The sequence below is a fragment of the Dama dama genome, chromosome 9 (assembly GCF_033118175.1).
Source record: "Dama dama isolate Ldn47 chromosome 9, ASM3311817v1, whole genome shotgun sequence".
NCBI classification, from domain to species: Eukaryota; Metazoa; Chordata; class Mammalia; order Artiodactyla; family Cervidae; genus Dama; species Dama dama.
Window position 1 is genome coordinate 22,099,704 of NC_083689.1, and position 12,436 is coordinate 22,112,139.

Consider the following 12,436-nt stretch of genomic DNA (forward strand, 5'->3'; position numbering starts at 1 on the left):
CAGCCGGTGATGAGCGGTTAGACTTGGCCACACGCTCCAGCTCATCCTTCTTCTTGATGGCGTAGGAGCTGGAGGAGCCCGTGGCTGCGTTGATGAGTTAAAAATATGGAACGCTTCACAAATTTGCACGTCATCCTTGCGCAGGGGCCATGCTAATCTTCTCTGTATCGTTCCAGTTTTAGTATATGTGCCGCTGAAGCGAGCACTGCGAGGTGGATTCTTTACCACTGAGCCACCAGGGAAGCCCCTGTTTATTCATTTTCTTACCACATTGAACGTACACGTCTTTCCAGGGCGTACTTCTGAAATCTGTATCCTTGGGAGTTTGAGAAATAGATGTTGGCCTGAGATATCTGATCTCCATGCAAATAAGCAAAAACCGAGTTACTTATATCCTGGAAGAACACACACATAAAACAGTTTCTTTAAAAGGAGATAGAAGGTGGAATGGGGCGGCAGCTGGGGAGATGTTCTTTAAATAGGTAGATAAGTTCTGGATGTCTAATGCACAGTATAGTGATCACAGACAACAATACTAGATTAGAAACCAAAGTTGCTAAGAAACCAGATCTTGGTTATTCCCACCATAAAAAAGAAATGATAATTTCATGACATGATATGGTGGTAATCATACTGCAATATGTAAATGTAGCAAACCAACACATTGTATGCCTTAAATTTACACAGTGTGGTATGCCAACTGCATCCCAATTTAAAAAGGGGGTGGGTGGAGAGAAAAAATTAGGGGAAAAAAAAAAGGACTTCCTGGGCAGTCCAGCAGTTAAGATACCGCTCTTCCCCTGCAGGGGGTGGGGTTTGCTTCCTGGTTGGGGAACTAAGATCATGTAAGCAAGAAAAATAAAAACATTTTTTAAAAAAATTAAAAGGGAGTGGGGAGACAGATGCCAGTGATCATACTCCTGTGCATTTCTCCCAGAGAAATGAAAACTTGGTGTCCACACCGAAAAGCTACATGAACGTTTCTAGTGATTTTATTTATAAAAGCCGAAAAGTAGAAACAACCCAATTCTGGTACATCCACGCCATGGAAAATTACTCGGCAATAGAAAGGAACAGACTAGTGACATATATGCAGCAAATTGGAGGAGTCTCCTGAGAATTTTGCTGAGAAAAGCTAGTCTCCAAAGGTTTCATATTGTATGACCCCATTTACAGAACATTCTTGAAATGATACAATTAGAGAGATGGAGAACATTAGCATTTGCCAGGGGCTAGGGCAGGGTAGGGAGGTATGGAGAGCTTTGCGGCCAGGAAGCAGTTCAATATTTTATTTTGTTATTACTGTTACTATTTTTACTTTTCGGCTGTGCCATGCAGCTTTTGGCACTTTAATTTCCCAACCAGGGATTGACCTTTGCCCCCTGCAGTGGAAGCACACAGTCCTGACCACTGGACCACCAGGGAAGTCCCCAGTTCAGTATTTTGATGGCAGTAGCAGTTCTCTGACTTGACACAATTGTTCCCATATCAATTTCCTGTTTGTATCCCTGTAGTTATGTAAGATGTAACCACTCGGGGAAACTAGCTGAGGGATACATGGGACTCTGTATAAATTTCTTCAACTTCCTGTACACCTATAATTATTTCAAAATAACACATTAAAAAAAAAAAAGACAGATGGATATATTCAGGGTGTCAGCCAGATGAGCCCCTCCCACAGCTCAGGTCCTCTTCTGCACCCAGTGAGATAACACAGCCTGAGTCCATCACGCTCCCAGCCCGCAAGGCTTACACTGTCCTTATTTCCATTCGTAATTATCTCTGCTCACAGTAGAGTAGAAAAGGAGATAATGACACATGGCACTCACCATGCAGAATGAATTTCCACTGTAACAACAGTTGTCACCAAATACATGTGAAACAGGGTGTTCTATGCCTGAAAGTAAAAGGGAACTGAGATGTTCTCTGAGTTCCCTGAAGGTTCCGAGAGAGAAGGTTAGAGCAGGGCTTCCCACCCTCCCCACTGACATCTGTGGCCAGACTTCTCAGTTAGGGGGCTCTTGGACATTGCAGGATGTTTTGCAGCATCCTGCTTCTATTGTTGTTGTTCAGTTGCTAAGTTGTGTCCAACTCTTTGTGACTCCATGGACTGCAGCACACCAGGCTCCTTTGTCTTCCATGATTTCCTGGAGTTTGCTCAAAGTCATGTCCATTGAGTCAGTGATGCTGTCTAACCATCTCATCCTCTGCTGCCCCTTTCTCCTTTTGCCTTCAATCTTTCCCAGCATCAGGGTCTTTTCCAATGAGTCAGCTCTTCACATCAGATGACCAACATATTGGAGCTTCAGCTTCCTGCTTCTACTGACTTACTTAGCTTACTAAATCACTTATATAGTGACTTATTTGACCAGTATCACTCTCCTCTAGTCTTTTTTTTTAAGACCTTTTTTTTAAAAAAATGTGGATCATTTTTTAAAGTATTTATTGAATTTGTTACAATAGTCTTCTGTTTTATGTTTTTTGGCCATGCAGCATGTGGGATCTTAGCTTCCCAACCAGGGATCAAATTCCCATCCCCTCCATTGGAAATCGAAGTCTTAACCACTAGACCACTAGAGAAGTCTCTTTCCTCCAGTCTAGACAACTAAAAATGTCTCCTGACATTGCCAAGTGTCATCTGGGGGTGAGGGGTAAACTGTCCCCAAAATAGCAGGAAGGGTACCTTTCTCTGAGCAAGGCATTCTTTGTTTCTGAAGGAGAAGCTTCAGCTCCAAAGGAAACACACATGTGGCCAAAAGCATATGAAAAGATGCTCAGCATCACCAGTCCTTAGGGAAATGCAAAGCAAAACCACAGTGAGACCCCCACTTCACTCCCCCATTAGGACGGCTACCATGACAGAATTGGAAGACAAGTGTCAGTGACAAATGCAAAGTGCACTAATTCCCTTGTGCACTCCTGGTGGGAATGCAAAATGGTGTGGCCACAGTGGAGGGGCCTCAAAAACGGGAAAATGTGAGCCAGCAAGTCCACTTCCAGGTACATACCTTCCCCCAACATGTATAAAAGCAGTATATGCATGTTCAAACCAGCATTATTCACAGTAACTAACACATGGACGCAGCTTGAGTGTTTGTTGACAGAAAAATGGATGAAAAAAATGAGCCTAAGGACTTCCCTGGTGGTCCAGTGGCTAAGACTCTGCTCTCCCAATCCAGGGGTCCCAGGTTCGATCCCACATGCTGCAACTAAGGCCTGGTGCAGCCAAATAAATAAATGTTCTTTAAAAAAAGAGCGGGTCAGCTGATGTCTTGGAGGCAGATGAGTGTTTGTGTTGAATGTGACCCTTTGATGAGATGAGCCTAAGCCTGGCCCCCAGGCCGCCTGGCTTCACTTGGGTTATACATTCTCTTTGGGCCATTCACACCGTGTTTACATGGCACCTCAGTCACGGGGATCGAGACCTCCCAGATGTCAATCACTACCCATCATCAATCAGTCACTTCCTGGAGTGACAGCCTGGAACACAGTGATGAGACACGTAAGCCAGAGACCAGGGCAAGGCGCGGCTCTTTTCCTGTGTTTCTCTTTCCCTCCAGGGGGAGGGGGGTCCTGTGATCGACTCTCCATCCAGAGCTTAGCAAGCTCCCCGCCGCAGGCGCTGTGGTGATGGACTGCGGGGCTCCATCTTGTTGGAGGGAGTGGGACCACAATCTTTCACCACCAGGAATACAAGTGGAGCAGAAGGATAACAGATTGCAAGATGGTGGTGTACCAACCCAGTGGTTCTCCACTAAGGGAATTTCAACCCCCAGGAGACACTGGGTGATGTCTGGGGACATGCTTGTTGTCAGGACTCAGTTGGGGGAGGGGTCCTGGCATCCAGTGGGTGGGGGCATAGTTGCTGCTTCACACCCCATAGCACCCAGAATGCCCCCCACCCAGAGAATGATGCATCCCCGGTGTCAGCAGGGCCAGGGCTGAGAAACCTCATACTGACCCGTTTCTCACCAACAAGGGCACCTGTCCTTGTTCTCTGGAAGGGATGGGCCATCCCCATCTGTCCTTCCTCTTCTCTAGAAAATACTATCTCCCTTTTCTTCACTGGACCCCATCTCCTTGCCTCCTCCACCAGGGTTCTCACTTTCTCTGTCCTTAAAGCTTAGCCTTCTCCACTGTTGCCTGCCCTGAGGATGACATTTGCGGGACTGTATATGCACCCGACTCAGGCATCTCGGACCCATCTTCTGCCCTCTCTGGTCCTCCCTGACTTCCTCGCCATCACAGTTCCTGCTGAATCCTCTTACTGTTCCAATCAGTGAGAGCAGATTTTTGTGGCTTGTCACCACAATCCCCAAAGGAAACACTCAGTCCTCAACCTGTGGGATCGGGGCTTAGACCAACTCTCACTGAATTACAGAGGGTCACGTAGGGAATTCCCTGGCAGTCCAGTGGTTAGCACTGGCCACTTTCACTGCCTGGGGCTCAGTTCAATCCCTGTTCTGGGAACTAAGATCCCTCAAGCTGTGCAGCACGGCAAAAAAAAAAAAAAGACAGTGTAATGTCCAGGGACTGATGTCCAAGTAGCAGCATTGTCTGTAACTTCTGAAACTTTGATGTTGGCCAAAGGCAAACAAGATTTTTAAAAAATACAAAATATAGGGACTACCCTGGTGGTCCATGGTTGAGAATCTGCCTTCCAATGCAGAGGACGTGGGTTTGATCCTGGACTGGGGGACTAGATTCCACTTGCTGCAGAGCAACTAAGCCTGTGTGCCGTAACTACAGAGAAGCCTGGGCACCACAACAAATATCCCAAGTTTGGCCACTGAGACCCAATGCAGCTAAATAAATATTTAAAAAATTATAAAATACACATACCTGTAGATGCAGTCCAGAAGTTAGCTTCATAATCATAAACATAGACTTTTTGATTCACTACTAACAGTAATACCGAACCAGCAAAATGTGCTGACGTCACTTCCGGTGTACCAACCTAAGAATACGATATATACCATGATATCAGTATGTGCAGCTTTTCAAACATCAAATTCAGAAAGCAGTACTTCTAGACAGGCATCCCAGGAATGTTTAGATCAGCGAGAGTTGTTTGGGGTCCTAGATATTGGGAACTATGCATCCTGAGGATCAGCTAAAAGCAGAACTGGGAGGTTGACATTAGTGTTGGGTGTCCCCGCGAATACCTAAATTCACTCCATCTCCTCCCATATCAAAACCTTCTCTGAGGGGACTTCCCTGCTGGTCCAATGGCTAAGAATCTGCCTTCCAGTGCAGGGGACCCAGGTTTGATCCCTCGTTGGGGAAGCTAAGATCCCACATGCCATGGGGCAACTAAGCTTGTGGGCCACAATTAGAGAACTTGTTTGCTGCAACTAGAGAGAAGCCCATGTGCTTCAATGAAAGATCCCACCTGCTGCAAGTAAGACTTGACACAACCCAATAAATATTTTTCTATGTCTGTATCTCCATTGCTGCCTTGTAAGTAGGTTCATCAGTACTATCTTTCTAAATTCCATAAGCATGTGTTAATATACAATATTTGTCTTTCTCTTTCTGACTTACTTCACTTTGTATAATGGGGGTCTAGGTTTGTCCACCTCATTAGGACTGACTTGAATGTGTTCTTTTTTTATATAACTGAATAATATTCCATTGTATATATGTACCACAATGGCAGTTCCTTTACAAACTAGGAATAGAACTACCATATGACCCAACAATCCCACTAGTGGGCATATACCCTGAGAAAAGCACAATTGAAAGAGACACATGCACCCCAATGTTTGTTGCAACACTTTTTACAATAGCTAGGACATGGAAGCATCCTAGATGTCCATTGACAGATGAATGGATACAGAAATTATGGTATATAAATAAATATTTTTTAAAAGACCTTTTCTGAGGATAAAGCCTAATGCATCAATAATGAATGATGAACATAACTGATCAATGTGTCACTTATCAGAAAAACTGGGACTTCCCATGTAACTCAGCTCGTAAAGAATCTGCCTGCAATGCAGATGGTTCTGCCTGGTTCGATTTCTGGGTCGGGAAGATCCGCTGGAGAAGGGATAGGCTACCCACTCCAGTAATCTTGGGCTTCCCTGGTGGCTCAGCTGGTAGAGACATGGGTTCAATCCCTGGGTTGGGAAGATCCCCTGGAGAAGGGAACAGCAACCCACTCCAGTATTCTGGCCTGGAGAATTCCGTGGACTGTATAGTCCACGGGATCACAAAGAGTTGGACACAACTGAGCGACTTTCACTTAGCTATCAGAAAAACTGGTATTAATATTTTAACAGATGGTAGAACCTTCTGGAGTGTAAGTGCCAACCATCAGATTTCTCAGGATAGTTACTGAGAGGGTACAGGTTTTTCTGTTTTGGTTGACAGTAATTTGGGGAGGTCCTAAAATCAGTGCGTGTCATGTATCACAAAACCAATTATAAAGAGCTCTTGCAAGACATCTGATTCTTTTTCAAGGGAAAAAGAAGTATCTGTTTTGGTAGTAAGGGCAGAATAGACTCAACACTCCTTCCAGATTAGAAATTACTCTCAATGCCTTTAAACCCCCAAACTAACAAAAACAGAGTAGTATGCACATGGTGTTTCCCAACTAGATCTAACCCTGCATGCCTGCTGTCACTTCAGTTGTGTTGAACTCTTTGCAGCTCCATGGACTGAAATCTGCCAGGCTCCTCTTGTCCATGGGATGTCCCAGGCAAGAATATTGGAGTGGGGTTCCATTTTCTCCTTCAGGGGATGTTTTCCACCCAGGGATCGAACCTGTGTCTCTTGCATTAGCAGGCAGATTCTTTACCATTGTGTCACCAGGGATGCCCCTATATCTAACCCTAAGAATTACTATTTCAAGCACCTCTCAGATTGTTCAACATAACTACCTGCATTGACGTAGGGATGGAAAACGGAATGAGACTACTCTCAAACTTGTCCTTTGTGAGAAAAATTTGTCTTCTGAAATAAACAATAAAAGGTTTCAATTAGGAAAAATTCACCCAAGCAAAGAAAAAAAGACAATGTCAGGCATTTAAAAAAATGTTCCATTCAAATAAAATTCCTTTCTTAACAAGGAACCAGAGATTTATTTATCTGTCTGTCTACCTATCATTATCTATCATTGTCTATTTAGCTATTGCTCATCTATTTATTTATTTATTTATTTTTTATATTATGACAGCCTCTTTTTTTTAATTATTATTTTATTTTATTTTATTTTTTTTGTCATACATTGATATGAATCAGCCATAGATTTACACGTATTCCCCATCCCGATCCCCCCTCCCACCTCCCTCTCCACCCGATTCCTCTGGGTCTTCCCAGTGCACCAGGTCCGAGCACTTGTCTCATGCATCCCACCTGGGCTGGTGATCTGTTTCACCATAGATAGTATACATGCTGTTCTTTTGAAATATCCCACCCTCACATTCTCCCACAGAGTTCAAATAATATATTGTCCTCGGATAGAGGACGTATCAGATATTAAACTGATAAGAACAGATACTACACATGATCTTAGCCAAAAGGCCGAGAAGCGATTCATCTATTTATTTTTGCATGAGTAAACCTCTATAGCATGGCTATTTGACTATTTGAAATAACATTAGTTGAAAAGTGTGACTGCATCAAAAATATAATTATATAAAATGTACATTAAGTCCCAGCTTGTTTTGCTGCCGGTGAACTTCAGGTTTGTCCTTTATTTCACTCTCATCCCACTAAAGCAAAGGCTTTCACATCAGGAATGTGACAGAAAAAAAAAAGACAGTATGTTCTCTTATGCAGGTAACTTTTAAGGGGCCAAAGGCCATCCATGAACATGGTAAATTGTTTCCTTTATCCATATCTCTTTCTCTTGCCCCTCTGGAAGAATTTTATGGTTTTAAACAGAGAGGAGTTACTGAGCTAATTCCTATGTATTTTAAAGTTTCTGGTTCTACTGTGAATGGCACTCCTCATAACTGCCTTATATCAAGCCTCTGTGACAAGCTGTACTGTAATTATTTTAGTTATCTTTTCACCTCTTTCTCTCCAGTTGGACCCCAACTGTGGACTCCCTATAGGCTAGCATCTAGCAACAGAGGACTGAGCTGTCTTTTTTCCTAATGTTTGTGTAATCAAAGAACAAGGGTGAATGTAATGGTTTGATAAAAAGAAGGGAACGATATCTTACCCTAGATACAGGGCTAGGTTTTTCTTACAAGGATGCTTAATCAAGTGAGTTTTCCCAGATGAAAAATACAGGCGGTCCTAGAAAGAGAGTCACAAAATTTTAATCCTATCAGTCCTAATAAACACCTGATGAAAACAGTTCCCTAGTGGGCAACATGGAACTTGTAAAGGTAGAATCTGAGTTGGGCAGGTAGATGGCATCTATGTTATTTTCCTGATTTGATGTTATCATCTGATTTTGTTAGAGGTCACCAATGGGAGAAGCTGGGTGAAAGGGACCTGGGATGTCTCGGCATTGTTTTGTACCTTGCTGTGAATCTATAATTACGTCAAAAAACAAAAACTTTAGGGACTTCCAAGGAGGTCCAGTGGTTAAGACTCTGCCTTCCCAAGCAGGGGATGCAGGTTCAGTCCCAGGTTGGGGAGCTAAGCTCCCACATGCCTCTTGGCCAAATACCCAGAACATACAATAGAAGCAATATTACAACAAATTCAATAAAGACTTTAAAAATGGCCCACAAGAACCACAATGAAATCTTTTTTAAAAAAATTAGAACTTTAAAAAGTTTCACAGGACAATAATCCATATCACTTCACCTCGTATATGCTATTTGTTTACTCATTTGAGAAGCTAGAGGACCAAAAAAGTTAGAAATCTGCTAATAAATAATCACTTGGTTTTTTAGCAAGTGCTGACATCACTTCTGAGCTAACATGATGTCAATGGGAATACATTTGAGTTGACAAAGTATTTTTTTCTTCATGCATTTTAGGCACGTGTGGGTGAAAGGAAGTTTCCTGCTTGGTTTATGTCATGTAAACAAAGTAATTTGCCTACTATGCTAGTCTGCATTTAAAACCTCCTGTCAGGTGGTCTATGGCTAAGACTGTACTCCCAGCAGGGGGGCTGGGATTCAGTCCCTGGTAAGGGAACTCGATCCCTAATGCCTCAACTAAAAAAGATTCCCCATGCTGCAAGTAAGACCTAGTGCAGTCAAATAGATTAAAAAAAAACAAAACACTAACCCTCCAATCAGATAGAACACTGAATAAAAACTCAGATGATCTGAGTTTTAAACCCAACTCCAGCTTCTGGCTTTGTTCTGTCTTGTACTGTTGTGCTAAGACACTTCAGCCATGTCCAACTGTTTGCCACCCTATGGACTGTACCTCCTCTGTCCATGGGATTCTCCAGGCAAGAATACTGGAGTAGGTTGTCATACCCTCCTCCAGGGGATCTTTCTGACCTAGAGATTGAACAATGTCTCTTATATCTCCTGCATTTGCAGGTAGGTTCTTTACCACTAGCACCACTTAGAAAGCCCTTGTTCTGTCTGAAAGTGAAAGTGAAAGTCGCTCAGTTTACTGTGTTCTGTTTACTTCATCTCAATTATTAATAGCTTTTTAGTGACATGGGAGAGGTTACTGCCTACTTCAAAAGGCAATGATAAGGATTAGATAAAGTAATATTCTATGCTGGCCACAACACTGACACGCAAGAAATACTAGGAAATACTCATTCTGATCCAGCAATAAAAGTGAAGAATGAATGTTAACTATGGAGCCATGTGTGCTTGGTCAGTTGCTTCAGTAATGTCTAGACTCTTTGCAACTACATGGACTGCAGCCCACCAGGCTCCTCTGTCCATGGGGATTCTCCAGGCAAGAATACAGGAGTGGGTTGCCATGCTCTCTTCCAGGGGAGCTTCCCCACCCAGGGATCGAACCCGAGTCACTTGCATTGAAGGTGGATTCTTTACCCACTTAGCCACCTGGGAAGCCCATGGAGCCACATAAGGTGTTAGTTGCTTAGTCATGTCTGACTGTTTGCAACCCACAGAATGTAGCCTGCCAAGCTCCTCTGTCCATGGAATTCTCCAGGGAAGAATACTGGAGTGGGTTGCCAGATACATACCCCTTGTATTTTCTCTTTGACGGGAAACACCTTTCCTGTCCTCAACGTACGAATACTAGAGGTGAGACAAGAAAATACCTGTCAGTATTTATTCAGTATTCAGCGTGACTCCTACCAGTTTTCCTCTGGGTTAATGGTGCAGTACCAGTTCTTGCAGCTTGTAGGATTATGGGAGCCCCTGGAGAATCTGATGAAACAGTGAGCCTTCCTCGCCTGGAAAGACAGTTATGTATAGGCAAGAATGGAGACATAATTCCTCAGAGTTCATCAAGGGTCATTTGCAGACTGACTCCAGATTAGGAATACTTACTCCTGGATTTTGAGGGGGTGGTTTTTGGCTAGGGGGATGGGAGGTTGTTGGTGACTGGGAGAATGTTGGTCCAGTTTACAGCAGGTTTTTGGGACTTCCCTGGTGGTCCAATGGTTAGAAGTCTGCCTGCCAATGCAGAGTATGTGGGTTTGATCACTGGGCTGGGAAGATTCCACATGGCGGGGAGCAACTAAGCCCATGCGCCACAGCTGCTGAGCCCACGCCCTGGAGTCTGTACACATCAATGAAGAGCCCCCACTCTCAGTAACTAGAGAAAACCCACGTGCAACGACGAAGATCCAGCACAGCCAAAAATTAAATAAATTAAAAAAAAAAAAAGATTCTGCCATCTACAGCAGGTTCTCAGTCTTGCATGTGAGTTAGAAGCACATGGAGGTCCTGATCAACTGTAGATTGCTGGGTTCCACTGCTGAGTCTCAGCAGATTCAGGGATCTGCAGTTCTAACAAATCCCCAGGTAACGCTGATATTACTGTCTCAAGACTGCACTTTGAGAACCAGTGTGGGGATGGGAGGATTGGATGGACCTAATCTTTGCAGACTTTGAGACACATCTGGCTAACAAGTCTTACCTGAAAGTCCTACTTCCCACTGCCCTATTACAAGCAAGTGTGTCTTTAATTTCACTGCGTATGTTTTCACTTCTATAAAGTAAGGTTAAGGAATCACTCTGCTATGAATTTGTTGCAATGATCATAAGGGAGCATGTACCAGAAATACACATTCTCTACTTCATGGCAAACAGGGTCCTCTGAATGTACAGCTTATTACTGGCAGGAGTTCCCTGAGGGTTGGAACTGGGCTTTAGCATCTATCCAGTGCCCGTGGCACCTCACGTATGATATTTACTAATCTAACATTTACTGAAATTGAAAACATTTTGGGCAGGAGTGTATAAGAGAAACAGTCAATACCCCATGGAGTTAGTATCTTAGTGACAGCAACAAACAAGAAAAAATAAGTGTAACAGTGATTTATAGGAAGCAGCAACTATAGGGGAGAGGGGGTCTTTAAATAAAGGAGTGTACTATTTATGTCGGCATCTGAATGAAGAAGTCACGGAGAAAATCTGGAAGCAAAGCGTCCCAGGCAGAGAGAGAAGCAGGCACGGAGTCTCCCCTGTTCCTCAAGGGACCTGTGGCTGGGAACAGTGATTCAGGGGTGGGTAGGGGAGACATCAGTGGCTGTCACATCCCCAGGGGACCCTTGGTGATGCCCAAATACATTTGACTGTCAAGTCTGGGGAACGAGGTACCTTTGGCATTGAGTGGATGGAGGACAGGGACACTGCCCAACATCCTACCATGTACAGGATGGTCCCACCCCAGAGAGTGATCTGGCCTTAGATGTCAGCAGCGCTGTTGAGGAACCCTGGGCCAGACCATGCGAGGAAACGAAGGCTGCGCAAGGAAATTGGTTTTTATGCTGGGTGCCACAGGGAAGGGGAATTACGAGGTCAGATTCGTTTACAAACAACCTCTATGGGCTGCCAGGCACAGCCCAGGGTCGTGGTGGCGGAGGTGGCTGAGGTGGCTTGAAGGCATCGGAATCAGGCTAAAGTCTTTAAGTGGGAGTGGGAGGACTTGGTGATGGGCTGGAAGGCATGAGGTGGGAGAGAAGAGTGGGTATCAAGTAAACTGGGAAACCTCAGTGAGGTTGGGGAGCGGAGTATCTTTCCTAGTTTGCGCCCAGGGATGAGTCTGCCCCCTCCCCGACCCCTGGTAGTACTCCAGGCCCGGAAGGGCAGCCCCACCGGCACAGTGGCTGAGCTTTGACCAGCGGGCAGAGCCAAAAGGCGGTCGCCGCCACCAGCATTAACACCAGCATGTCGCTCTGGCCGTTGCCGCCAATACGTAGACTCAACTGCCGCGGGGAGTCGTTTCACAGTCTGGGCATGCGCACTTTGCTCCCCAGGAAGCCCGAAGCAGACCTCAACAAGCCCCCCAGCGGTTGGGCATGAGCACACGGCCGCCCATAGGCAGTCTACAGTTTCTGTAAGCACTTAGCGTCTCCCGGGAA

At 44.6% G+C, this 12,436-nt stretch overlaps 1 protein-coding gene and 2 non-coding genes across 3 annotated transcripts in view; all 3 read right to left on the reverse strand.

Moving 5' to 3' along the window:
* The window catches only part of CATSPERD (cation channel sperm associated auxiliary subunit delta), a 42,488-nt gene extending 30,072 nt beyond the window's left edge, over positions 1-12,416 (reverse strand). Inside the window, exons 1-7 of the mRNA XM_061152166.1 lie at positions 12,171-12,416; positions 10,088-10,142; positions 8,174-8,250; positions 6,885-6,957; positions 4,843-4,957; positions 1,830-1,897; positions 282-395 (exon numbers count right to left, since the gene is read on the reverse strand). Of these exons, the coding sequence (XP_061008149.1) occupies positions 282-395; positions 1,830-1,897; positions 4,843-4,957; positions 6,885-6,957; positions 8,174-8,250; positions 10,088-10,142; positions 12,171-12,244 (576 nt within the window). The 5' untranslated portion in view covers positions 12,245-12,416. The remainder of the gene's footprint in view (positions 1-281; positions 396-1,829; positions 1,898-4,842; positions 4,958-6,884; positions 6,958-8,173; positions 8,251-10,087; positions 10,143-12,170) is intronic.
* LOC133062955 (U6 spliceosomal RNA) lies at positions 100-206 on the reverse strand. Its single transcript, XR_009694274.1, has one exon. It is a non-coding gene; the product is annotated as a U6 spliceosomal RNA (small nuclear RNA).
* Positions 7,348-7,539, reverse strand: LOC133063051 (U2 spliceosomal RNA). The gene has a single exon (XR_009694357.1). It is a non-coding gene; the product is annotated as a U2 spliceosomal RNA (small nuclear RNA).
* Positions 12,417-12,436: the final 20 nt, after the last annotated feature.